Source organism: Ixodes scapularis, unplaced genomic scaffold (assembly GCF_016920785.2).
Source record: "Ixodes scapularis isolate PalLabHiFi unplaced genomic scaffold, ASM1692078v2 PGA_scaffold6__148_contigs__length_123643588, whole genome shotgun sequence".
In the NCBI taxonomy this organism is placed as follows: domain Eukaryota; kingdom Metazoa; phylum Arthropoda; class Arachnida; order Ixodida; family Ixodidae; genus Ixodes; species Ixodes scapularis.
In genome coordinates, this window is record NW_024609881.1 from 75,672,583 (window position 1) to 75,688,203 (window position 15,621).

Below are 15,621 nucleotides of genomic sequence, written 5' to 3' on the forward strand. Positions count from 1 at the left end.
GCAAGTCGGCCCTGGTTTGGACCGCACGTTCGTTTATTCTACCGTTCAATATGGACGTGACGAAACCCTAACATGCGCCAAGTTTTCAGTCACCTAGAGTTATATCTTCTTACTCGAGCGACGCTAAAACGACTTAAATTAGTCGTGTCATATATTTAGAGCTCACGACCACATCTAGGGGATGTTTCGAGGCCTGTGGTTGGCCCCGAGATGCTCGCCTATTCAAAGCAATGTATGGCCAAACCCTCCCAATAATGGGGTATCCACAAGAAGGAGAAATCCAACACTTTCCTCCGTGGAGCGCGCATCACGTGAGACATACGTCATCCCTTTTTGACGCCTCGCGGCGCCGTTCTCCTCCGTGGCGGAGGCGCGGAGGCTTCGTGCTGTCAGCACGAAAGCTCCGCAGGTGCACGCGGCGGAGCGGGGACGGAGTTTCCCGGGTTGCTGACGTCACGACGTCCATCCGCGGAGTTCTCCATCGTGTGGAGGGGGTATCCACACGAAATGTTTTCTTTTTTTCAATTAGCGAGCTTTAGTTGATTTTCGATGGCTATACTAGGACACATTTTCAATCATGGTCGTCTGAACAGTTGTTGAGGGGTACTCAGAAAATATAGTGGTGGTATCTTGAAGTTTTATAGCAGATCGTGAAGTTAATTTTGACGCAGGATTTGCTATATATTGCGGATTAGAGTAGTAGCGTGAAAAACTGTTCGCAGGATGGAAAAGTGTTCAAATTTTATGACTACACTTACACAGTTATCTTTTTGGCATTTACAATTTTTTAAGGAACTATGAAAACTATACCAAGACAGTCGGTGCTGGCGAGTTATACGGTCAGGGCAACATAATATAGACGGCTAATCGTCGCGATAAATCGGGTAATTGAGTAAGCTTTACTAGTGAGTAAATAATTTCAACAGCGAAATATACAGGGAGTTCACGAGAAAAGAAAATCGCGTTTCTTGGCCCGGGTATATAAACAATATGCATCACAGAATGCTCAAACTCCGTGAGAATGCGACGCTAGCGGTTGAGATAGAACGCGAAAGTTTGAGAACATGACGTTAAGTGGATCAAAAAATAATTGAGAAAAACGGACTTTGTTTATGATCGACGCCTACGTAAGCTTTTTGGTCAAAACAAAAAATGGCATTGTGGGCGCTTGTAGCATCTACTTCAGTGAATTCGACTTGTCAGGAAAAAAAAAAACATTCTTAACTTTCTTCCCGACAAGTGTTTTTCACTGATACAAACCCCACGAGCGTTCACAATATAATTTGATGTTATCAGGCTTGGGTGGACGTTGGTTCAAAGAGATTTTTAGTTTTTCCTCAAATATATTTTAATCCAGACAAAAAGAAAAATCTTTCAAACCTTCGGGCTTGTGGAAAAGACGTCCGAGCTCCACGGTGTTCTGGCTCGAACTGTTCGCTTTTATTCTCGCGCCTCAGGAAGCTCGCGCAGCGAGCTTAGAAAAAGAAGACAAATTATTTCATATCTCGGAGCTGGCACCTATTAGCGGCGAGATGTTTTGGTGGCGCCCTCCTATGGTTCCCCCTTGTTACGTCATTACCTTGCAAACAACAAGTTCGATGGTGTTTGTAAATAGCATGGTGGAAGCTTGAAATCATTGCGCTCTCAAAGGAACACTGCCAACACCGTCGAAATTAAAATTCTTTCATTCCTCTTATTTCCGTCGATGATAAATCCCCTTTCCTACGTCATAGTCAGCGTTCGGCCAATTGTGGAAGGCCGACCACAGCGACGCTTTCGGTCGCGCACGGGGCTAATAGGGCTCCCCCCTGGCAGCATGGAGCACGGAAATACAAATGAAATTGTAGTTGATCCAATGGTGGCAGCAAGAAGAAGAAGGGTTTTGGGAGTTATGTGGCCCATGAAACAGTTCTTGGTTTCTTGGTTTCCTGGGGTGTTACAAGTTGCTCCGAGTATGAAAGATGAGAATTTGAGTCCTGAAATGCGGGTTTGATTCGGTCCATGGCGACGATTTCTCGATGTCCGTGAATGTCAAGAGTCATGGTCTTGTCGGTGCGCTCGAGTATCTTAAAGGGTCCCTCGTAAGGTGGCGTGAGACTTTTCTTCTTGACTTCCTTTCGGACGAATGCGTGGGTGGCAGTTTTCAATTCTTGACTTACGAAGATCTTCTGAGAATGGGGCATCCGAGGTTGTGTATGTGGTCGAAGACCTGCCGACGAAGTGTCAATGGGACGAAAGGTCGAGGATGTCCCATGCTCATGTCGCAGAGGATGGTACCGGTGGAGTGAGGGAGGGGAATCCGCCTCAACACCAAAGACTTCACCGTCTCAGGGTGGTTGTTCAATTCAGGGTCGTCTCGTTGCGCGGCAGCGATGCGTTCGAAGTCTACTCTTCCAGAGACTGCTGAAAGTGCTTCGACGCGGGAAAGAGCGTCCGCTGCTGAGTTGTCTTCTCCTTTGATGTGGCGGAGATCTACCGTGAACTCTGAGATGTAGGCGAGTTGTCGGATTTCTCGGGAGCAGTAGGCTGTGTGATTTCCATGAAACGCGTAAGTCAAGGGCTTATGGTCCGTTAGGACGTGGAACTCATGACCTTCCAGGATGTACCTGAAGTGCCGAAGGGCTTAAGGTAGATGGCAAGGAGTTCTCGTCCAAACGTACTATATCGTGTTTCTGCAGGTTTCAGTTTCTGAGAAAAAAAACCTAGTGTCCTCCACTGCCGTCAAGAAGCTGTTGTAGTACAGCACCTACAGCTGTACTGGACGCGTCGGTCATGAGACGGGTAGCAGCCTCCGTCTGTGGATGGACCAGCAGGGTTGCGTTGACCAAGGCTTCCTTCACGGCGGAAAAAGCTGATGCAACCTCATCGGTCCATTTAAGTGACGATGATGGCGCTTTTTTGGTCTTCAGCAGGTCCGTCATAGGCTGTAGAATTTCGGCACAGTGGGGAATAAATCTACGGTGGAAATTTACTAGCCCGAGAAATTCGCGAAGCTTTCGAAGCGAGGTAGGTTGAGGGAACTCGCGTATTGCCCGGACTTTTTCTTGGAGTGGTAGGATGCCCGACGATGCTATGCGGTGGCCGAGAAAGTCCAGCACGTCGGCACCGAAAACGCACTTCTTCGCGTTGATGACGAGGCCATACTCCTGCAGTCGGTCGAACAAAAGTCGCAGATGTTGCTCGTGTTCTTCCGGAGAGGAGCTGGCCACGAGAATATCATCAACATAAGCGAAGATGAAGTGAAGGCCTCTGGTGACTTCATTTATAAGGCGTTGGAAAGTTTGCGCAGAGTTTCGGAGGCCGAAGGGCATCCGGACGTACTCAAAAAGTCCGAACGGAGTTGTGATGGCGGTTTTGGGCACATCCGCTAGCTCGACTGGAATCTGGTGGTAGGCCTTAATAAGGTCTACCTTGCTGTAGATGTTGGTGCCCGCTAGGCCAGCGGAGAAATCGTGAATGTGTGGCAAGGGGTACCGGTCAGGTACCGTGCACGCATTCAAGGCGCGATAATCTCCGCATGGCCTCCAGTCGTTTGGATCCTTCTTAGGGACCATGTGAAGGGGCGACGCCCAATTGCTGGAGGAGGGGCGGATGATGCCAAGCTCCAGCATATGTTCGAATTCTCTGCGTGCGATGTTAAGTCGCTCGCCGAAGAGTCGACGAGGTCTCGCAGAGACTGGAGGGCCGTTGGTAATGATGTGGTGGGTCACGGCGTGCTTGGCGGGTACCTCCGTGTTGCACGGTCGGGTTATGGCAGGGTATTCTGCGAGGATGGCTTCATATCTTGAAGACGCCGCCAAAGGGCGCATCGGAGAAGCTTGAAATGACGAAAGAATACCTTGAATGGTGCACGACGTCGTAGCATCCGTGAGGCTTCTGCCACGCATGTTAACGGCCAGGCCAAAGTTCGCCAAGAAGTCCGCTCCCAGTATGGCCTCGCGAAGGTCTGCAACAATGAAGACCCAGCGGAAGAGTCGTCGCAGTCCAATGTCGATGGTGAGGGATCTCTGGCCATAGGTGGCGATGGCATAGCTGTTGACTGCTCGCAGGGGTCTGGTGTGCTGCGTCTGCTGACGGTCTAGTCGTGATGCTGGCAGGACGCTAACCTCGGCCCCCGTGTCCACCAAAAAGCGTTGGCCAGAGATCTTATCCATGACGTAGAACAAGCGGCTCGGGTGTTGGCCGTAGTCACTTGCCGCTGTTAGTGACGGGCCGTGGGGTTTCCCGACCAGGAACATGGTTGTTGGCACCGTGTGGCACGTTCTGCATACCGCCTGTGGTACCAGCAGAGCGATCTGTCGGCTGACCGTGAGGTGCGTCGCGAGGATGAACGGGTTTGAGACATATCTCGCCTCGTTCGTCGGGAAGGTGCCTCGTGCGACGGCCTCACAGCGGCAACAGCGCAGGATAGCTGTTCCATGCGCGCCTCGAGTCTTGTAAGGGCTGTTTGCCAGGCAGGCGGTTCGTGCGATGTGATTGTCGCGATGGACGGTGAAGCCTACTCAGCGGTGCGGTCCGCAAGCATCGCCAGGCGGTCTAGCGGCATGTCGTCCGCAGCTGCCAGGACCATACGTATTCCTTGTGGAAGTTTCTGGAGAAATAGCTCTCGCAGAATAGGGTCCTGGGAGCCGGAGGCTTGGGGACCGAGGAACTGCCGCATCTGGTGAAGAAGTTGAGATGGGCGGCGGTCTCCCAGCTCCTGGGCTGTGAGCAGCTGCTGGATCCTTGTGCGCTCCGAAGCTGTCGTCCGCTCGAGGAGGACGCCCTTCAGGTGGTCGTAGGCGTCGTCAGGTGGAGGCCGGGACAGAATGTCGTCCAGCTCGTCGGCGAAGGTCGGAGGAAGGGAGGCGACGACATAGTAGAACCGAGACAGCTGGGATGTTATGCGGTGGAGATGAAACTGAGCCTCGATCTGGGTTATCCAGACTCGTGGATTTTTCGGCCAAAATGGCGAAAGCCGGAGCTGGATGGCCGTGAGGGCAGTGTCGGGGGAACGAAGAGGCGCGCCGTCGCCAATAGTGTCACCGTCTTGCGCCAGGTTCTGCATGCTGTCTGCGGCTGTGGTACGAGGCGGCGGGGGCCTTCGGATTCCGGGTCACCAGTTTGTGGAAAAGACGTCCGAGCTCCACGGTGTTCTGGCTCGAACTGTTCGCTTTTATTCTCGCGCCTCAGGAAGCTCGCGCAGCGAGCTTAGAAAAAGAAGAAAAATTATTTCATATCTCGGAGCTGGCTCCTATAGGGCTCTACCCCATCCGCCTGTTACACATTTTTGCAAGTTTGCGCTGTCTGCGATGCGTACCTTGCGAAAGACCCAGTATAACTTTTCGCTATCTGGATTATGGAACTGAGAATCTATCTGGATTCTATCAGGATTTCAGATCTTTTTTTGTCTGCCATCTGAATTTCAGGTCTCCAGAAAGAGATTTCCAGTTCCAAAATTTATACTACACAAAGTTATCTCTTTTTTTTTTTTTTCGGGGGGGGGGGGGGGTTGTTTATTTATTTCGGCCGAAACTATTTTTTTTTTCTGGGGAACTCCCGGTACCTTAGGTTTAAACGAGAAGCTTGATGATCCTCATAAAAAAATTGTTAAAGTAGGTAAACTTCGTAAATATTCGGAACGCGTAGGAAGCGCGGTGGCGCGCTAAAGTTACCACTGGTGCAAAGGGCCCAATATATCATTCAAGAAATGCAGTGTCATCTGGTGGCTTATACAGCAGTTTAGCTTTTGCTCTACCAATGGCGTAATGAACTTGTCTTTCACCGGGCACCGCCACCTCAGCGAGTCAGCGGAAGGCAATAAAGTGTTCACTGTGCAGTTCTTTCTCGTGACTTTCAGTTTCGATGGTGACAAAAGTACAACCGGTCAGAGCTCAGCTCCAGCCCTCAGATAGGCCTCAATAAAATTATATAGGGTGTATTCACTGGCGGCCATAGCTGTGTGCGCGATTGCCGAGCGCGTGCTGATGACAAACTTCCACAGTTATTTTGGAACGTGCACTCCACACCGTCAAGGTTGCCGGGCTTAGCAGCCTATTAATGTGAGTTCATTCTGAGCATGCGTTCGAAACAGCACCCACAAATGAGGCGTCCAGCGAATGGACCCTATGCACAATTGCAAGCATGGCGGCCCGGCTGGTGCCCGATGTGTGCAAGAAGGTGTAGCAGGCGCGTGGGCGTAGCTAGAAGGCCGCTATTAGAACGGTACAGATGCCATCCTTCAGATGATGATTGTTATCAATGTGGTCGAACTGAATTTCGGAAAACGTGCTGGCGGTTTAAAAACGCGGATGATAGAGACAAATAAACCGCGCGGGCAGGTTTTCGCAGCCATTACGCCTGATGCACCAGTGACAGCTTTGGCGCCCCACGTACCGCGCTTCACACCCACAATATATCTTTCTAAAGTTTATTTATTTTCAAGGCATTCGATGACGCTCAGCAAGTCTCTGATTTGAACATGCCTTTATCTTTAATAATAAATGAGATAACAGATTTTAGTCATGTACCATGCATGCTGCGATGATTATTATACTGTATTATATCCCATTGATCGTACACCTCGTCTGCAAAAAGACCTCATGAGTGCAGATTTCACGGATTTCTTTTAAACAACGCTGCAAAATCTTCAAAAAGAAGGAAAGACATTTATATTTAACACATCCCTACTGAAAAAAAAAACATTTGAAATTCAAACGGGTGGCAAACTGGTAAATCAAATAGGTGCAAACTTGTCGACCCGCTTGGATCAAACGCGATCATAGGATACGGGTAGCCGTTTGAAACGGTACCCGCTCGAAACGGTACCCATTTGATACAGGTGCCCGTTTGATACGGGTGCCCGTTTGATACAGGTGCCCGTTCGACCTTGCACGTGACCACACGTTGGAACGGGCCATTCGAATCGGGAAATTATGCGCTAGCCCTAAACGGGGATAGTCTGGTAGGTTGGTTATCTTAAACTTATTTAAGACGTTCCGAAACTCATAAACCTATTTATAACATGAAGGAAACACGTAGAACAAATCTGCTCACGTAGGTGCTTGCAAATGGACAGGAAAACAGACACAAAAGGTTGTTTTCAATTCTCCTCAAAGTTTATTACGTCTTCCGTAGACAAGTACAAACGTGCAAGCGATCTGTGAATTGTGAGAGGCACTCTAAGCTTTTATACAACTGAGAAGATAGCAAACCAAACAAGAACCGAGGTAATTCTAGACTATGAAGGTAGACTTTCGGGAAATTATTCGCCCGGCTGCCGCGAGAATAGTGGCTGCATAATTATATGGCAGTCTCTATTCTGCCGGCAGAATAACCGGGGGGAAAAAGTGCCGGCAGTATTTGCCTATTGGGTCTCGTATAAAACGGATTGTAAACAAGCCTATTCTAAGCTGTGGATTAACTTAGTGGGTAAGATGTGCGCCTCATACACAGCAGGATCTTAGTTCAATCCCCCGAGGGAATTTTTTTTTTCTTTGTTTTTTGTTGAGGTATTAGGCGATATTTACGACATCTCTCTTTTAGAATTAACACTAAAAAAAAACAAAAAAGAACACGAATTTTGTTGACGAAACACTTCCTTTTTTGGGGGGGTGAATGGAGGACAGCGGGGCTTGGGCCGGCCGGCACGCCGCCGCGACGCGGTGGTACTGGTGGGCCAAATAGGTCAATATATTTCTAATGAGCAGCCGCAGACTGTCGCCGCTAAAGGAGGGGGAGGGGGGGGGGGGGGCTATGTTAACGAGCTCCCCACCGATACACGCGCCGTCCGAAACTGCCGGCATTTTTTTCCCCGGGCTATTGTGCCGGCTGCCGGCACAATAGTCTCACCCAAAATACAAATTTCATTATTTTACCGGCAGGTGTCACGTGACTTCAAGCAGCCAATGGGAGGTGACTGCCGGTAGAATATCGGAAAAATTATTCTGCCGGCTGCCGGCAGAATAGACACTGCCTAATTATATAGATAATCTGGAAGAGTACGAGTAGAAGAACGGTCAATCGTTGCCAAGAAGTAGGTTGCAGTGCACTTACCATAAAAATAGCGGACTTGAAAGATGTAATCCGTGATAGTTGTCGACACGGTCAAAGCAGGACAGCCACACAAACACAAATGAGAGGGAACGGCTTCTTGGAAGTTTCAACACGATGTGGCGCACAAGCTGCCAGTTGCCGAACCCAACAAAACCACAAGAATTCCTGACTTTTTTGAAGAATCGCTTGTTGCCGATATAGACGTAGGACTTTTTGAACACTGATAGCTTTGGTGCACATCCAATACGTTGTCGAGAGGCATCCTAATAAGACCGCAGGGTTAGGCGACAGATCGAAGCAGGTGGACGCGCGAAGTTCGAGCTGCAACTGATAACGAGACTTGTACACGTTACTGAAAAATAGTAAGGAATTACATTTACAATTACTCAAGGCTAAATTGTAATTTATTACAATTACAATTACCCTCCCATGAAAGTAACTGACCGTTACCCCAAAAAGTAATCCGTTACTTTCGTGGCGTTACTTTCAACACTATTGTCTTCATCTAAGAAACAAAGAGAAGAGGGCTATTCAAGTTCTTATTGTTGCAACCTGTTCCATTTCCGCACAGGCGGCGGCGGAGTATCGGGTATCGTTAATGGGAATCCCGGAGAAAAGCTCACCGGAGAAAAGCTCACCGGAGAAAAGCTCACCGGAGATAAGCTCACCGGAGAAAAGCTCACCGCAAAACCGGCGGATGCGGAGAAAAGCTCACCGATTTTTTTTTCTTTTTATATGGAGGCTGTTGGATCATGCGTAACATATATCAATTTATTATCATTAAAGTTCGTCAGCTTTGTCAAAAAGAAAATGTCCTTTTTTTGTATTATTTGCCAAGCTTATTAAGTATATTGCTTCCAAATTAATAACGGCGGGCCAGTGTTTTCTGCGGCTTACTTTCTAGGCAACTAAAGCCTAACTGAAAACTTTATGAACTTGAATAACGTGAAAAAGTTCGAAAATTTGTCTCCCTAAAACCTAAAAATCAAAATTGTAAACACCGAAAATCCGAAAGTGCATGCGCAACAACGCGGTGCCTGAAATTCTCTTTGAAGCTTTTATTGACCTTTGAAAACAGGATAAAACAGTCAGTAGGATATCGAGGCTTCTTTCTTCCACAGACATGCACGTTTTCTAGCCGTTCGTGCTGGTGTGTCCGCACGTTGCCTTTAGTGATAGTGCCCTTCTAAGGTGAGCCACTCATGACTTTCAGAGCTGCCCACTGGCACCGTTGTTACTCGTGACCTATATACGAAGCAGGCTTCTGTAAGGTAGCGAGTAGGGCGAGTTGGTAAACGGTATGCATGATGAAAACCGCTCAAACGACGACGACGGAGTGAAGACAACGAACACGACAGGACGAAGCTGTTCTCGCAACTAAAGTTTTCTTAGTGAAATTAACAGAAAGAAAACAGCGCAGCCGACACTGATTGCATCAACAAATACCTATTTAACTATTAGCCACTACAGAATATTTGGAGCTGAAACGGTTCACACACCGCTATTCATATTAGCTCACAAAGAACAAACCTCTTTATTTGACAGAGCTACCGACGGCGCACCCTCAGTTGTCAATAAATTGTCTTTTTTACCAGTGTACGATGTTTTGATATCATTTTTGCGGCTTCAATTATATACAGATGATAACCAATTCCTGAGGAATCAGTAAATATGCCCAATGACCTTCAAGAATATTACAAGAAAATGGATTTTTTTTTTTTTAATGAAGTGGCGATTGCGAATTGTGTTAAATTGCCACGTTTGACGCAGAATCCGATAAGTAAAAAAAAAAAAAATCGGTGAGCTTTTCTCCGCATCTGCCGGTTTTGCGGTGAGCTTTTCTCCGGTGAGCTTATCTCCGGTGAGCTTTTCTCCGGTGAGCTTTTCTCCGGTGAGCTTTTCTCCGCCGCCCCGTTAATGGAGTCATCGGACCGATCGACTAAAATCCTCCATTCTCGAAGTCGGAAATCTGTAGAAGTCATCATACATCTAGCCAAAACTAGAATAAAAGAATTGATTTATGCCAGACAATAGCAAAGCATAGTTATAACAGTAAGGGGATAATTAAATAGTAAATAAGGTTTGGCTCGATATTCTTCTTCCTTTGGTTCTGAACAGGTCGAGCCTCGGTTGAGACGTTAGTGAATAAAAAAAAGTTTCCAGGAAATAAATATAAGTAATCGAAAAAAAAGGACACTCATAACAACAATTAATTGGAACGTCGGTTAAAAAAATGAAATGTAAACACACGTTTGCCGTGTGTACCTTTCTTGGTGCCGTTCAAAAACGCACGGAGCACGAATCGACTGCAGTTTACTCCGGTGTTCTCCAGATAGACGTCCGCTGATGCCACGGGCAGCGAAGGGCCTAAGAACGAAGGGCGAGGGTAGGACGGGCCGGGGAGGAGGAAGCAGACAGAACGCTAAAGAGAGAAAGAGGTTTCCCCGTCTCTTCTCCAGCGTTCCGTCCGCTTCCTCCTCCCCGGCCCGTCTTACCCTTGCCCTTCGTTTCTCGAGTTTCACACTCTCCCCAAGCCCAGAACATCAAGTCTACCATAGTTTTGTTTAACCCGAGACTGGGGTATTTCGAAAATTCCCCACTCTCGGGTTAAACAAAACTATGGTTAACTTCCACCAGCTCGCCTGCACCCTTACAATTTTTTCACTATCAAGTCTACGTCAGTCACTATTATGTTTATTCTGCTTCAGATAAGATGCGTCCTGCTGGGGGAAAAACAGGAAGAAGAAAAAGGAAGACTATTACCATTTTCAAAGTGCTCGCCAAAAACTGACTCACAAAAAGGGTAGCTGAGGTGCAGATAACCTGGCTGGAATTCACAAATAAAGTGGGCCAACTCTAGAAGTTGATGAAAGAAACAGAGAAAAATGCATCCTGTTTTCGAGAAGATGATAAGTGTGCAGCAAGGAACGAGGATGCTTGTGGCAATAGCATCGTCACATATTATCACATCACTTCTAGTGGATTTTGGGTATACGGAGCGTTGTCTGGTGTTGTGACACAATGAAAATGGTCGTAGTCATTATAAACGAGGACATTGTTAATTATTATCTGTGCACTTACCGTCTGGAGCTTCTCGAAGAGGTACACAATCACTTCGCGTCCTCCTCTCCCAGTTTTCGATCACAGAAAAAGGACTAAAAAAAGCGGATATGATTTGCCGCCCCCATCCCCCCTCTTTTTCTTTTTTTTGTAGAAATGTTTTTTTTTTTTTTTTTTTACATTGTTGTTAGGGTGTAAAAAAATAGATTTAGGGGCTTGGTGTTGCAAACAAAAAAGGCTTCGCTGAACTGTAGGGTGCCAAGCCTCCCTTTGCGCGTGACAATGTCACTGCGCTCAACTTTACCAAAATAAAAACAACCCTTCCTTTATAAAGGGGGGGGGGGGGGTTGGTCCTAAAAAAAAAAAGTAACGGATTACAAGGAATCCGTTAGGTAAAAAATGTAAGGGAATTACTTTAAAATTACTCTAGAAAATATGTAATTATTCCGTTACTAAATTACTGATAAATGTAAGGAATTACAAGTAATTGCGTTACTTGTAACGGATTACTTGCAAGTCTGCTGATAACAAGCAGAAAAAGAAAAAAGCGGCTGCTGGGCGCACCCTTCCGGGTCTCGATGCTTATCAGCGTGTAGCTCGCGCGGGGCTGTGGGTCTCGTGACGGGTGACAAGAGAGGAGGGTGGGGGCGAGGACCACAGGGACAGCCCCTCTCCCTCTCCCCAGGCATTCCAGAGAAATTTATTTCTGTAACCTCGAAAAAAAAGAAAACGATTTTAGCGCGCTTGAACCTTGGAAATGGCGGCAGGGCGGCCAGAAGCTCGGCTTGCGCCCGAGCGAAGAAAGTACTCAGCGCGAGCTCGCAGTTTGACTGCTGCAACGGCAGGCGTGCTCTCGCAATGCTCGATGTTCTTGCAGGCGTGTACGCATGCTACCTTCGCTGCGTCTTGAATTAAAGTGAAACGGAGTCTAGACGTACATTTTTTCACGTGGTCGCGTCTTCTGCGAGAGAGATTCGAGCTGAATAAGTAAATTGAGGCAACAAAGATGGACAAAGTTTTAAAGTTCTGTCAAAAATATCGGCTCACCAGCGTCGCGCGTTTAAGTAAAACAACAACAACAACAAAAAGCTGTTAGTTTTAGTTGCAGTATAAGCGAACATCAGCGCAATTGAAATATAAATATAATTACTTGCATTACGCGGACGATCTGAAATCGATGAACCGGCGCTCCCAGCCTTCCGGAAACATTGGCTGCCACGGCTGAAACGCTAGGCGTGCCCACGCTGCCGATCTGTACGTTCAGTATCAAGCGGGCTCCGGAGAGCCGTTTGATTACATCGGTACAGTTTGCAACATGGTCACCGGTTTGAGCAAACGTGCAACAACTTTTCCCAAACGAGTCGCCCATTTGCCCAGACGAGCGACCCATTTGCCCAGACGAGCGACCCGTTTGCCAAAGGAGTGACCTGTTTGTCCAAATAGGTGACCGTTATGGCTCATACGGGGGACCCCTTTGAGCCATACGGGCGACCCCTTTGACAAACTGGTGACCGGTATGGTTAAACTGTTACCGGTATGGACCCGTTTGTTTTCATATAGGCGCCAAATGGTTTTTTTCAGTAGGGATAGGCTTTTATGGGAGCGATGCAGTAATCTGCCTAGAGGTGGCGCAAGCGTACGATGGTACAAAAGTGCTGAATACCCTGACTTACAAAATTATTTTATAAAATTATGGTAAAACTTTATAATATGAAGTTTATAAAATTCATCCAGCGCTTTACGATGGTCTAGTGTTCTGGGAATAACTCGCGGAGATGCTGCGGTGCTTCTGCTTTACTACATACGAACAGTGCTATAGCTATAGTCGCAATTAAAATTAGTTTGATTCGTATATTTGTTAACCGAAGTACCAGGTGTTTAAGGGAAGCAATAGTCGGCGTTTTCCTCGTCTCAACAATAAACTACGCATATCCGAACGCTCCGTCTCCGGCCACATACAGTGCTAGTGGCTAGAATGAGATGGCGCTTTAGAGTGTGCCGTTACCTTATTCAAAAGATACGAGCAATGTTCTCAAATCTTCAATAATAAAGCAGGTCCCGTTCACAATAGCAGACGTCTTTCACCTTCATGATTCGTGGGCTTTGTCGACTGTCACTATATTGGAGAAATTCTTTTAAAAATCGCATTTAACAATTATATCACGCAAATGTAATTTCTAAAACGCTGGCATACCAACCACTAGCGCTACATTTGGACGGAGACTAAGCATTCCATCGATGCGTAGTTTATTTTAGCGGTGGAGAAAAATGTGGGTTATTTTTATCGCAAGAAACGCCTGCAGTGTTAATATTTTTGTTATTTATATATTTTACTAACAATATTTTAGACTACTTCCCTTTTTTAACCTAAAACTCCTCCAATCTAACAGGATGCCATCAACTACGATGCCGTGAAAAAAATGCAATATTTGGAACAAGTATTTCTCGAGTCACTGCGGACACATTCGTCTCCATCAGGGTAATGTATACGAACATTTTATTATTATTATAATACTATTAAACGCAAAGGTGAAAGCGAGCTGGACAAGAATGACGAAAATAATCCCTGGTGAGGAGGAACAAGAGGGACCAAGGACAAACACAAATCTCCAAAAACAGCTAGGTGACTGGTGCGCGACCGAACAAATCCGCCTGGTTCGGGTATCGAACCCGGGACCTCTCCATTACACGTGGAGCGCTCTACCAACTGAGCTAACCAGGGGTTAAACGTCAGTAGAGCAAACGGGTTTTATCAGCTGCCACCAGTCTAACACCAACAACGGTGAAGCTTGCAATTTTAAGGTTATGATTATAATGCGATTAAATGCAAAGGTGTAAGCGAGCTGGAAAAGAATGACGAAAATAATCGCTGGAGAAGAGGAACAAGAGGGACAAAGGACAAACACAAATCTTCAAACACAGCTAGATGACTGTTGCGCGATTGAAAAAATCCGCCTGGTCCGGGTATCGAACCGGGACTTATTTTCGTCATTCTTGTATCAAGTGTATCAAATATAAGCTGGCAACAGTGCTAGCCAAAGTTTATAAAGAGAGCTCGCTGGCCATATACGGCAGCCAGTCTCGTGCCACTATCAGATGCCACGTCTTCTGTCACAGTGCTAAACATGGCGTCAGAAGTGGGATATAACGCTGGTCTTGCACCCTCGTCACGGAACAGTGGTTTTTGGTCAGCTGAATCTACTCGAAGCATGGAAAGACTGCCGCCGTCAGATCGCCTCGTGTGGTCAGAGAATGCTGCTGAAAACTTCAAAAACATTTTGCCAGAGCATCGAATTGTACTTCAAGGCCACGCCTATTTCCAACCCACGAGCCAAGGCGCAGAAGGCAGCCGTGTTTTTACATGTTGCAGGTCAGAAGGTTATTGATATTTTAATGTATTCCACCTTCCGGCAGAAAGGCAAGACGACTACTTCATCATCGTACTGAGGTTCGAACGCTACTGCGCCCGAAGGCGGAATAAAACGTACGAGCGCTATGTCTTGCGCTCACGGCAACAGCAAGCTGAGGAGCCCTTCGAGCCATTTTTGCGAGGCGTGCAACTAAAAACGCAAAAGAGTAATATCGGTGATCTCAAAGGCTCCATGATACGTTGTCACCTAATTTCCGGAACGGCAGAAACAAAATTGAGAATTCGACTTCTGGGCGAAAATGACCTCACGCTTGAGAGAGCCATTCAATTTTGAAAGCCATTGAAAGCCGCAGAACTGACAGCAATTCAGAACCGATCGTGGGAAGAGAACGAAGTGAAAGTCAACGCCATGCAGAAGGCGTGAAGAGAGCAACGCAATACTGCGACCACGGTGCAAGAAACATTTAGGTGATGACTCTCTGTCCGCCGCGGCGACCACATTATGTTCGACGCACCGAGCGCGCTTCACTCGCACGGGGATAAATGGCGCCCAAGTATGGGATCCCTCCCAAACCGACTGCTCCGGTTGTTTCTTCCAGCGCTGGTCCCGCATTCCCTCGCTCACCGCTTCTTGTTGTACCTCACCACCGCGACGCCGCCACCAAGTCGCCAGAGTCCGTAAATCTGTGCTCTATTTCCACTTCTTCTTCGGCTTAAGGCTCACCTTCGTGCACGATGGCGGCACCTGTCATCGACACTGTAGTGGTCGCTATTTGTCCAGCTAGTGGCGCCCTCTTAGTGTAGAGGGGCGTGCGTGTTCTTTAGAAGAAGCAAAGGGGAGTTCTTCACGAGCAGCCGTCGGTGTCGGATGTCTTTTACTGAGCTCCGCCTCACAGGGTTTGAGAGGTAGGCTCTGAATCCTACATGGTGTCAGAAGTGGGATATGGCAAGCTCTGATAGCACAACCGATTCCACACCCTGGAGGGGCATCGCTGATAACACACACCACAGCGCACTATAGCAATTAACACTCACACCTAACACACGAAAAATAAAGCAAAATTCAAACAAACCGCGCTGACTGACAACTCTTTTTATATAACTTTGTCTTCTTCAACCTCTAGCACCACCGAATTTCCCAATTCACGCGCACCGAT

The 15,621-nt window shown here is 47.2% G+C and overlaps 1 protein-coding gene across 1 annotated transcript in view; it reads left to right on the top strand.

Annotated features, from left to right (window-relative positions):
* The window catches only part of LOC120849885 (cytochrome P450 3A43), a 92,205-nt gene that overhangs the window by 59,958 nt on the left and 16,626 nt on the right, over positions 1-15,621 (top strand). The window contains exon 8 of the mRNA XM_040222159.1: positions 13,485-13,573. Within this exon, the coding sequence (XP_040078093.1) occupies positions 13,485-13,573 (89 nt within the window). The remainder of the gene's footprint in view (positions 1-13,484; positions 13,574-15,621) is intronic.